The following is a 12,566-nucleotide window of genomic DNA, read 5'->3' as shown; positions in this document are numbered from 1 at the left end:
TCTCCAGGCCAAACAACAACCAGCACCCTTGTTCCTGCAGTCCCATCCCTGCTCCTCACCAAAGGAAGTATGTAGCTGCCTGTGGACAGGAGCACAAGTGCAAACTAACATGTCTGTAGTGTGGACAATTAGGAGACCAGGGTCCTGGCATAAAACAGAGCGTGGATCAAATCCACAGCTTAAGCCTTCTGAGGCCACTTTGTATACAATCCCTAAGAGGGCCCGGAAAAGATCTGATACAGCCTGACCAATCCTGGTCATCAGACAGTTACATCCTTGCAGCACTTGGCCACTCTGGCCAAGGAACAAGTCTCATCTATTGCAGCCTTTTTCCCAGTGCCTTCTTTTACATTACAACAGGGAGTCCCATTACAAGAGCAATAGCTCTGAATGGCAGCTGAACTCCCTCCTCTTTCACCTGAACAGTTACTGTTTTCATCATCCAACAGAGAGAAAAAGTAAAAAGCCTTAGAGAGTTGACTAGTGGGGCTTGCAGGAGGGAGGGAGGAGAAGACACACAATGAAGCTCCATCCTGTTTCAAATAAAACTGACAGCTAACAGAGACTAACAGTTGGCTTTCAAATGTCAGCAAGCTGGAAAGGGATTTCCAGGCAGGCAGCCCCAGCTGCCAGAAGTACCTTGTTGATATTGTTTGCCTCAGTTATTAACAGGGATGAATTAGTGCACTGTGTCAGACAGAGGCAGCTCTTTATAGGAAGGGATTAAGACTTTGATCTTGCTTTTTTTCAACAGCTCCCAGTGAAAATGCCACCAGCTGAGAACACCCAGAGTGTTCAGTGGGGCCCAAACTCACCTTCATATCCCCAGATCCCTTTTGTTAACATCAGGCTAAGATTAACCTTTAATAAAACATCTCTGAGCCACTCAGAGACAAGAAGCAAGATTTTTCTCTCAGTCACAAGAGAAAGCTATAACAAAGATGAAGCACAGCTGCTGAAGGATGTTCTACACTTATGAAGGCACACATTTCCCCAGCTTGAAGAGTGAGAGTCAACAGCTGGACAAGCCACACGTTTATAGAACATCTTGTGCTTTTCATTCAGGCCATTTATAAGAGGAACAGCTACATGAAAACCTATTTACAAATACAGCACTGCCCTGGCACCCCACACTCATGTGGAGGACATGAGATGTGTCTACACGTCAGCTCAAAGGGCATAAAGAGAGCCCGACACAAAATCAGAGGCACAAAAAGTAGTAACTGGGCATTCCTTGCCAGGAAGGTTTGCAATCTTAAAATAAAACAATAGGTAAGTATGAGCTATAAAAGACAGCTGTCCCCTCCTCTTCATAGATGGTATGGACAAACAGGCAAGTTAGCTGCAGTAAAATCAAAGCGTGAAATTGCACCTACCTTGTAAAGTAACTAACCCCACATTTACCAGGTTATATACACAGGGAAACACTGTGGAGCTGAAGAGAAAAAATAATTTCATGCCCTAGCTTCCCTTACAGTAACACCCCACCCCACCCCTATTACCCAGACACCTTGAAAGATGAAGTGATTTGCCCAGTGTGACAGGAGAGGGGTTAAAAGAATGCTAGGGGAAGTTTAGCCTATCTCAAAGAACAGGAAATTTCCTGTATGCTATATTTAACAAAGTTTTAATATTTTTTTTTTAGTTTCAGGTCCATACCAATGCAAGAATTGCAAAAAGACAGCAGTCTCACAGACTGCAGCTTGCCATTCTTTATCATCCTTTGTTTCAGTTCTCAAAAAGATATTAATTTTTTCCTTCCTATAAATTAATGGTAATCTACAAAACTGGCCAGCTTTGACTGACAGTTACACCAATGTAAATCAAGGCTGAACATTAGACAATATTTAGCAAACAGGAACAAGCAAAGGAAACTGATCCAGGTCTCCATCAACACTCAGTTACAAACTGAAGTTCCAGAACACAGGAATGTACCTGCTGCTGAATGCAGTGAACATTGTCTAAGATTGTACCAAAAGGCAAACACATTACCTGAATACAGAAGATGCAGGAAAATACAGATGTCAGCAGGAAAAATTAAAGTCATATACCCACTCAGATATTATGTCCTGCAGAGGAAATTACATGCGATAGCAAGTATCTGTACTTCAACAACAAGGATCCTACACAAAGTGGTCCCAGTGTGCTTGACACAGGGAAGCAAGGGGGTGAAGAATCTGTCACCTCAGTTGACTCAATCTGGTAGCTATAATTCATGGGACATAGGTCAAAGGGTTTCTATCTTTTGTTACCTTGGCTATTGCGTATATCCGAGTGCTGGATGGCTCTGAGAGTTCCTTCTGGAGATCTACGATGGTTGGCCAGGCTTTATTCACAGGCAGATGTGAAGTGAAGCCATCTACAGATGGGTGGCACATTCTCAGGGCCTTTTGGAAGCTCTCTTCAAAAGTGCGTCCGATAGCCATGACCTGTAATGGAGAGCACTTCCACATTAGCTATGGTGAGCTGCTGCCTAGCTATCCACTGAACAACGGAGGAGTGCAAATTTAAACCACGAAGATAGACATACAGAAAGCTTACAGCCTTTAGACCTCCTCCCTAAGACAGTGCTGCTGGCTTTAAGACAGCTACAATTGACTGAGTCTTGGGAGTCCCATTTCTAGGCCTGACTCTGCCAATATTTTCAACAGTTTCAGACTAGTGACTTTCTGCTTTTGTCTCCCCATCTGTAAAATACAGGAAGCAGCTGCTCTCTGTAAACTGCTTTGAAGCACTTAAGTAGAGGGAAGCATTATGCAGCAGCATGGGTGTAGTAATACAGATGGATATTTCTGTTTAACAACCTGTTAGAAATAGAAACTCACTGTGGGAATTCTAAGGTTCAAAGAAATATGCTCTTCCTTTAAATTACATTTAACAGTGACTCTCCTCTGTGAGGGCTCTCTTAAAGGATTACTCCTCCTTGGCATAGTAGCACTGGAGTTTCCCCTTCTTCAATTTTGACATCACATCTAATAAAAAAAACAAGCCTTTCTCTTTGGAAATCTGTGAGGTAACAGAGCCCTTTCTCAAGTTTCTACATTTTTATTTCCCAGTGAAACCCTAACAGCATAAAAATCTTCTCAAATACAATGTTGAAAAACGTCAAAGAAAAAAATAATATTGTTTTCTCTTTTTTCACCACTTCAGGCCCACTGCCCAGCACAAGAGAGCTCAGGAAAAAAACAGACCAGGCCAGACTGCTCAGCTAATAAAAATGCAGTAGGTGCCATGGTCCGGCTTCTAGTTCAGGCCTAGGGAGATGATTGTGCCATACTAATAGACACACAGCGGCAAGAAACCCTGCTTCAAAGACATCCTCTCCTACTCACAGGTCCTGGAGACCGACATTTTGCTGAGTACCTCCACCAACTGCAAACTGCATCTCTTAAGTTTCTCCATCCCTGTTTCAGTTCACCCCCCAGCAGTCATAGACCTGCACAGTTGGAGCACTGACTCTTCCTGTATCTCCCCCCTCCCTTTACCCAGCATCCTGCCTTGAGAAGGACAGGGGCTTCATGCAGTTCTGCATTTGTAATATGACCACTGGAAGGACTCAATACTTCCTCCCACAAATGTTTATGGCCAGGAAGCATTTACAGCAAACTGTACTTAGGAACCCCAGCTCTACAGACCACTCAAAAAAACCCCTATGCAGAGAAGGTCAATACCAGTAAGCATCAACTCACTGAAAAAACCCCAAACTTCTCATTGCCATTAAAAGCCAAAACTGCCACTGAAAAATCAAATTCTAATTATTCTTTCCAGTGATGATGAAGGTTTGTTGCCTGAGAAAGGCAGAATTGATGTTAGGAAGGTCTCGTGTGTCAAAATAATTTAAATAAAATAGCTACTTGAAAAGCATTAGGGAAAAAAGGCAGCTGAAAAAATATACAACTAATTATTTTACTTTGGTAGCTGATATGTAATTAACTAATTACCCACTAATTAAGTGGGTAACTAACCCATTTTGCTTCATTTCTCTCCTCTTAAAACATGGTCTAGAAAATGCTGTTGTTATCCCAGACACCTTAAAATCAGGGTTTAAAAGTCACACTGTCCTGTTCCAGATATGAGACCTGACCATGAAGAGAAGTCAAAACTTCAGAACAAGATTACAGGTTGTGTTTGGATTTCAAGAGCAGAAGTAGACTGAGATTTGGCACATGGTTTTAACAGAGGGGACAAACAACTATGGGAACAATCAGAAGCTGTGGCTCGTCAGCATCACTGAAAAAAATCTTAACAGACTACATCTCCTGAAGTTATACTCTTAATTAACCACCACTACAGAACCTCAAACAAAAAATAACTCTGAGAGTCCTGCAGTGAGTGTTAAAAATGAAGTCAACCTCAGGTGATCCAAAGTGGTCTCTTTCCTTCTGAGTCAGACCACTTATGAATCCACACTGTGACATCCAAGATTACATAGTTCTAACTCATTTCAACAAATTATAGCGCTGGATAAAAATCATTTGAGCTGAATAACTATCTTCAAAAGCCATTAGGTCCCTGAAGATAAATATTCTGAGGATTTCAAAGAAAGAGAAATTACTTTCCCAAGTGGTGGAATGGAAGGGAAGGAGAGAGTCATGCACTCACCTCTCCTACGCTCTTCATGGAGCTTCCAATACGGTTGGACATGTGCTGAAAACGGTCCAAATCCCAGCAGGGGATCTTGGTAACAATGTAATCCAGGCTAGGCTCAAAGCAGGCAGAGGTTTTTCCCGTAACGACATTCTTGATTTCTGGCAAGGAGATCCCCAAGGCAATTTTGGCAGCAATGAATGCTAATGGATACCTGTCATAGATGAAAAGTAGAGAATAACAGAGTGGGAACTACTTTGCTTTTGCAAATCCCTCAGTTGATCAAATTAAATAGATGCAAAGTGATTTTCCCCTCCTCAACACAATGGAAGGTTCCTCAAGCACAGCAGGGCCTGTCCAGCTTCCTACTTTAAGACATCGTAGAGCTACCTACCTAGATCTGGGACTTGCTTTATTATCTGTGAAGCCACCATTTTAAGTATTTGTCAGACCCACAGCAAGACCACAACAGGTATGTTTGGCTGCAAGTCTGTCATCCAAACAGAAAACAAACACCCACTGTTCAACATCACAGCTTATTTCCAGTCTGCTACGGCACATCAACAACCACAAGAGCTGTTGAGAATGGCAAATTAGAGATTACTTTGTACCTCTTAAAAGCATCTGCAAAGTGCAACTAAGAAGCCAATTTTTAAACAGCCTGCTCTGACCATCCCTACCTTGATTAGTTTATGATTAGCCAACAAAACAAAGGCAGCTAGCAATACCATTTGCATCAGTCTGACAGACAGCTCATTAATAACTGTGTCCTCTGAGTCTCAGAGATGATTTGCAGCAAACATATGGATACAGCGGATATGCTTTGTAAGGGCAGCTATTAAGCTCCTCCACACACCCGCACTGGGTTTTCTTCCATCTGTAATAACAGCATCAGCAGGCCAGAATGGACCTGGAGGGCTCACTAACCCCTTCTTCATCTCCCAGTAGGACTGACTCTCCAAGCATCAATCCTAGCAGATGCTAACAAGAACTGTTCTTAGAAGCTTCCCATGCAAAAGTCTGCACCTTACTGACCTGATCGGTCTACAGTTCTCCCCAAGAACCAACTTCAGTCTTCCTTGCTGAAAATTATGCCTGCACCTCCTTGCCTTAACTGCACAGAGAGCAGAGGCAGGAATTCTTCTTCCTTGCAGCTGTCATTATATATTTAAATACTAAACAGACCCAAGTCCCTTATGGTAATTCTCTCTTTCTGTTCTTCTTCCCTCAGTTTTTGTTTACTCATTTGCTCTGTAGTGTTTTGGGGTTTTTCAAATAATCTTACCCTGTTGCCTTGGAGGCCAAAGCTGAACTTCTCGAGAGTCTGGCATTAACTTCAACGATGTAGTACTCCAGGGAAGCTGGATGTAGAGCAAACTGGATATTACACTCTCCCACGATGCCCAAGTGTCGGACAACTTTGATGGCACGATCCCTCAGCATCTGAAGTTCCTCATTAGTGAGTGTCTGGCTTGGAGCCACTACAACAGAATCTCCTGTTTGTCACAAGGTAGCAGAGAAGGAAAATGAGAAGCAGCTCAGCAGCACCAAATTCTAGCCACATAGGTCACTTTCATTTGCTAAGCCATTGCTAGTAATGAAGTTACCACAGACATTCAAACCTGTGGATACACAGTTGATGAAAACCACAGATAGTTAGCAGCCCAGAGTTGGAGAGGCCAGGTAATCTTATGGAAAATGGGATCACAGGGGTCGGTTTAGCATAACACTATCTGTTTCACACTCTGCTGACCTGAAGAGTATTCTAGAGCCCACTTCATCCATCATAAAACTATGTCAATAACAGCAGGCAGAAAGGCACTGCATAAAAAAAAAGTTAACGAGCCATTTCCAGAGAGCCACCCTGTGCCCAAGCCTACCTGTGTGGACTCCCATAGCATCAATGTTTTCCATATTGCAGACAGCAATACAGTTATCAGCAGCATCTCTCACAACTTCATACTCTATCTCCTTCCAGCCAACAACTGACTTTTCCACCAGAATTTGGTTAGTCACTGCAAATGCCTGGAAATATGTTAGGGAAAATGAACAGTAAAAGAGAAAACCTTATTAGAACATGTTCCCTATTTAAGACACCTGTGGCTTATCTCCAGACATCCTAGACCAACATGAAAATCGAAAGATGAAGATAAGCAAAGTTCATAGCACCAATGACCAGCATTTCTGGTCTTTTTAAAGAAAAATTTTTGCATTAGCCTCATTTGAAAGGCATAGAAAATATTTATGTGATCTGATGGGAAAATAAGGCACGGCATGTGAGCTTGAAATGGCATATAAATAACAAATAAGAACATAAAAACATCAAAGGCTTCAATCATGCAACAGACATGCTTTTGTTTGTGTATGTGGGCAGCGCCATGGACTTCTACATGAGAACTCTGCAGAAAGCTAAATGATTAAGTGATGGGGAGCGTGGGCGCCAGCGAACACTATGTCATTAATAGCACTAATAATGCTGCTTATCATTGGCATACTAACCAGAAGCAAGATTTGTGATTTATTCTTAAACTAATCTCAAAAGCACTCCTCAGCGCAAAGAGAAAAATTGAGAACTATAGTTTGTTGGTAAATAAGCATAATCTAAGTGAATAAATGGCCTTAATATTAACAGATAAAAAGCATCAATCAATCCTCCCTTAAAATCCTAGAAAGTAACAGGCAATCAATCCACCCTTTAGCAAAGCTTCTTGTTTTAATACTGCCCATGAATCAGTCTTCAGTCCAGTCCCCTCTGTAGTTAGCTTAAGCTGTTATTCAAGTGTTGCCCTTAGCTCAGTTGCCAAACTCGCACACAGAAAAAATAAAGACTTTGAGGAGCGGTACTTCACACCTGGCCTAAGCAGGCACTAAACGTGTGGTGGGAACACCTAACCACACTTGTAAAACAATCTATGCTGCTCCTGTGCTACTGCATATTGCCTGCTCTCACTCAAAATGACCAGACTTAGGAGACATGAACTCAAGGCCAGATTACTTGAACTAGCTGTGCTGTGAAACATCCATAGCTGTTCAGTTACCTGAATTACATACAACTCCGAGTCCAGCATCTGAAAATCCAGTTCACAGAATTACTACAGATCATCTTTATAACTGAAAAGGGAGTTTCTGTGGGGCTGTGAAAATGAGCATCCAAAGTTGAGCTAATTCAACAAGACCCAAATTGGTTTTCACTATAAATTTTGAAATATTGATACCAAACTGGGAGGTGCCATTGACTTTCTCGAGGGACAGGAGGCCTTTCAGAGGTATCTAGATCGATTGGAGCATTGGGCTATGATTAATGGGATGAAATTTAACAAGTCGAAACGCTGGATTCTGCACTTAGGACAGAGTAAGTGAGCACAAGTACAAATTGGGAGAGGAGCGGCTGGAGAGCAGCCCTGCAGAAAGGGATCTGGGGGTGCTGGGCAGCAGCAGGCTCAACAAGAGCCAGCACTGTGCCCTGGCAGTCAAGAGGGCAAACCCCATCCTGGGGGGCATCAGACACAGCACGACCAGCCAGTCAAAAGAGGTGATTATCTTACTGTATTCAGCCTTGGTGCGGCCTCACCTCAGTTCTGGGCCCCACAATTTAAGAAAGATGTGAAGGTCCCCAAATGCGCCCAGTAGAGGGCAACACAGCTGGTGAAAAGGGCTGGAAGGAATGTCCTGTGAGGAGCGGCTAAGGACTTTGGGTTTGTCTACTTCGGAGAAAAGCAAGCTGAGGGGCCACCTCATTGCTCTCTGCAGCTTCCTGAGTGGGAAAAGTGGAGATGGAGGTGCTGAGCTCTTCTCCCTGCTATCCAGTGACAGGATGAGTGGGAATGGCTCAAAGCTGCATCAGGGGAGGTTCAGACTGGACATTAGGAAGCATTTCTTTACCAAGAGGGGGGGTCAAACACTGGAACAGGCTTCCTAGAGGTGGTCGGTGCCCTAAGCCTATCAGTGTTTAAAGGGTTTCTGGGTGAATTTTTTCTTTCTCTAAACACAGGCCACGGGTGAGCTTGGACAAGTAAAGTGTTTCCAACCTCAACCATCAATCCATAAAATGGGATTACTGCACCTACTGCCTCCACAGTGTGTCCTGTCCACTGAGCCTCCCTGCAACTGACACTGCCTCAGCAGATATTTGTTCAGCACTAAGCACACTAGATGCAAAGTCTGTTTGCATGACAGCAGTGTGGAGGAATACAAAAATTTCATTTTCACAAACAGCTCTTACTGGCATCAGCATTATTTCTTTCTAGAGATATATGAAAGATTAAGAGGTTCACCAAATCAGGAAAAGACAGAGAATTTTAGGGACCAACTGATCAAGACTTATTTCCTAAAAGTCTGTATTTTCCTCAAGGAAAAAAAGCTTTTGTTTTGTTTTCCCCAATCATCTGTTTACTTTTCACAGCAAATTTATCAAAAACAACCCCAGATTTCCTACAGAAAGAGAGCTGTCTCTTCATAGCCAGCAACAGCTGGTGGATGTCAAATTAAGTGTCATCCTATTAAATCTCTACACGAGCTTTTGACCTAACAAAAATACAGTCTTTAGACAGAAACACAGCAGAGGCCCAAGCTTCTCAACTCTTCTGTCCCTGATACTAGATTATCACTCAACACTTCAAATGTTTCAACTTCCTTGACATCTTTCATGTGCCATTTACTCCTGGAAGCAGGTGAATATAGTCCCCTACATTTCTTTTCAGGCCAAAATTGCTGAAACAATTAGGCCTGCTCAAATTAGGACTCATTTCCAATACATTTAACAGATCTGTCATCCAACTATTTTCATTACCCAAGTCAGCAGGAATTACGAAAAGAGAGTATTAGAAGGAATCAGGACAACATTTTACAGATAAGATGAAAGATAGCGTATGTACAATTCCAATGTTTGTGACTATTAGAAGAATATTTAAGAAAATCACATCTTCAGCTCTATTCCCAGAGCTTGCAACCACAGACGTACCTTTGTACCAAGGTCCATCAAGCTTTCCTTATCAGGACATATGCCTGACCCCAGACCACCAAGGGCATAAGCAGAACGTATCATGACTGGGTAGGTAATCTTTTCAGCTGCCTTCAGAGCATCTTCAATCTTAAAGGAGAGGGGAATACATTTCAGAGATATGATAACAATTAAGACTAATAGTCTTCAACTCTGGTTACACTGTTAACTGGCAATCACATTAGTAAGACACTAAGCTGTCTGAAGATAAAAATAAAAGAATAGACGTTGTCTTTGCAACATTGCTTTGCTCTGCCAAACAGCAGAAAACGGGAACATGGACTCAAGGAGGTAACTTCTGTTCTTAGTTAAGTGTGGATTTCCTTGCTGACGTTCCATGGACAGTGTCCTTACCTGCTCTGTCTTCACAGACTTTAGCACGAAATAACCCCTTCAGCAGACATCCTGGTTTAAGACCTTTTCGTCTCCTCCAAACTCAAACAGGTCTTCACAGTGGACCAATTTTTTGTTTTCACACTCCTGTCCTCAAGAAGGATTTCAGTACTGCTGATTTTGAGGACCTGAAATCCTAGGTCTAAATGGCTTGTGCAAGATTTAAAAAAAAAAAAAAAAAAAAGGCAGCCACTGACATGTTATATATATTTCTGTGCTACAGCACAGAAGTCTCCTCAACCTAATTTACTTTTCTTGTCAATGGCTAACTTAGCTTAGGCTTTCTAAGTGCTTAATTGCATTTTCACTCATTTTAAATCATGGTGAAGCACATCAGTCACCGTGGAGTGTTGATGAAAGTGTACAAACTACAGTATCCACAGTTGTGTTCAGCTTTCACTCAAAGCTAGAATTATTTTTTTAATAACTAAATGGGTTAACAGTAATCACGTCTTTAAAATTATCTGATTTACCGATTCCACTGCAAAGCTAGGAGCAATCTTTTCATTTAACTCAGTCAGTTTATCGGAAAAAAGCTTTCTATCCTCTGTAGCCATGATGGATTCAACTGATGTACCTAGGACCTTCACACCATACTCCTGCAAGACTCCTTGCTTGAAGAGTTCCACTCCTGCAGAGTAAACAAAGCCATGGTTTTGAGGACTGATGGTAGATGAAGAAAGTATTCAAAAGATATTGACTAGCTGTATCGTACTCACCACAGTTGAGAGCAGTCTGGCCACCCATGCCCAGAATTAATCCATCAGGACGCTCTGCCTTAATGACCTCTACGACAAACTGTGGAGTGATGGGGAGGAAGTAGACAGCATCAGCCTGCTTTAAGCCAGTCTCATTGGTCTGCACTGAAGCAATATTGGGATTCATGAGGACAATTTTCACATTTTCTTCCTGAAAAGTGAAAATCTGCATTAAAACTAGGCATATGCGGAAAAAGCAGCAAGGAGAGATGGCGTTCAACAAGCAATTTGCCAACTGCAGAATTTAAAAAGCCTGGCTCCTTATGTATCCTCCCATAAGGGATTTCTGTTATCTTGTACCAGGCTGAGCCAATGCCAATTCTTTACTCTTGTGCCCCTGCCTGTCTGTGAATCTGGAGGTAATGGAGATTCCCACCTGATTCAGAAATTTGGCTAAAATTGTTCAACACATTTAGGAGTTACATAGGGGAGACAGGAACAAACTCCAGCATAATCATGCCTGTATTCTGTTGGAAGTTGGACTAAAGTGACAAAGAAAAACTTAATCAAAACCCATTTTTTTCTTGCCAAGCAGTAGGTCTTTGATCGTGGGTATCCAGGTAGTTCTCAGATTTTTGTACCAACTAGTAACGGTACAAGAATACATCTTTTGCTTTGCCTTTCCATAAAGATACTTTCATTTTCCTGGTGTTATCACTTTAAAAATCTTGCCCCATAACCTTTTTATTTGATGTTGCACACACTAAAAGACAAAATCTGCCTCTATACGTAAGACTAAGGTTAGCCAAAACTTCACACTTTTTTTTCTGTCACAGATCAGAAATTGAGATAGAGTGGTAATAAAGTTTGTTTCCTGCTATATGAATGGGACTTTTGCCATTCTTTAGGCTACAGACAGAAATTCACTACAGCCTGCTCATTAATAGAAAAATCTGAGTCAGAGCTGAGCATATCAACTCTCCTCACTCTTGAAATATTACTGTGTAATGAGGAAGTCAATCAAGTTTTGCTAATAATCATAAGACCAGAGTGTGGTCAAGTTTTAAAATTCCATGTCAACCACAAGCAGATAAAGAACAATGTATTACTGCTATGTTGAAAAGGTGGACTGGGATGTGTAAAGGCTGTGGCCTCTTTTACAGGAACTCACTCTAATCTCCATCAACTTCTTGTAAGGCAATAAACTTCTACAAACAAACAAACCAACCATTTGCAAATGCTAATTATAGATGTAAAATACATTTTAAGAGAAAGATTTGCTACATGGAAGTTGTGAAGGTTAAGAAACAACAACTCACTAAAACCAGGAATTGTGATATTAAAAAAAAAAAGGGAAGTAAAAAGAAATAGAAGTGTGGTAGACTAAGTCAGCCACTCCTTGAGCAAATGCTATGGAAGTGTGGTTGGCACCAATATAGAAATTGCTATTTTTCCCCAGTTCACAACAAGCATGGAAATGCCATAGGGTTTTTCTGTGTTTGTTTAAATTTTGTGATTGCTTGACCCATTGGTTTGGGAGAATAAATACACAGCTTACCTGGAGTAGTGGGATTCTCACTCAGCTGTGACTGCTCAGTTCAGGTATCGGATTACATTTCTTCTCCTTCCTTTGTTAACTTAAAATACTACCTTAAAGACTGGCTATAAATTTCTGCTGACCTTTTTTCCCCACAAAAAGTTGGATTTTTTTTTTTTTTTTTTACTGAAGCACACTTCCCTTGCAAATGTATGGAACAGACAAGCGAAAGAAGAGATAAAATCCTTACAGAAAATATTGTGGATTTAGACAAATGACCCCAAATTGGGTAGTTTTCATGGCAGTGCTGAGGTAAAAGGGTAGATCTCTGACCAAAACATTCTTCTCCAAT

The 12,566-nt window shown here is 41.6% G+C and overlaps 1 protein-coding gene across 1 annotated transcript in view; it reads right to left on the bottom strand.

Annotated features, from left to right (window-relative positions):
- The window catches only part of CPS1 (carbamoyl-phosphate synthase 1), a 91,810-nt gene that overhangs the window by 49,191 nt on the left and 30,053 nt on the right, over positions 1-12,566 (bottom strand). The window contains exons 14-20 of the mRNA XM_009956383.2: positions 10,699-10,888; positions 10,453-10,610; positions 9,548-9,676; positions 6,468-6,612; positions 5,873-6,083; positions 4,603-4,801; positions 2,253-2,429 (exon numbers count right to left, since the gene is read on the bottom strand). Of these exons, the coding sequence (XP_009954685.1) occupies positions 2,253-2,429; positions 4,603-4,801; positions 5,873-6,083; positions 6,468-6,612; positions 9,548-9,676; positions 10,453-10,610; positions 10,699-10,888 (1,209 nt within the window). The remainder of the gene's footprint in view (positions 1-2,252; positions 2,430-4,602; positions 4,802-5,872; positions 6,084-6,467; positions 6,613-9,547; positions 9,677-10,452; positions 10,611-10,698; positions 10,889-12,566) is intronic.

The sequence above is a fragment of the Leptosomus discolor genome, chromosome 5 (genome assembly GCF_034619465.1).
Source record: "Leptosomus discolor isolate bLepDis1 chromosome 5, bLepDis1.hap2, whole genome shotgun sequence".
NCBI lineage: Eukaryota > Metazoa > Chordata > Aves > Leptosomiformes > Leptosomidae > Leptosomus > Leptosomus discolor.
The sequence above is the reverse complement of the archived record's forward strand: the minus strand, read 5'-3'. Positions and strand labels throughout refer to the sequence as shown.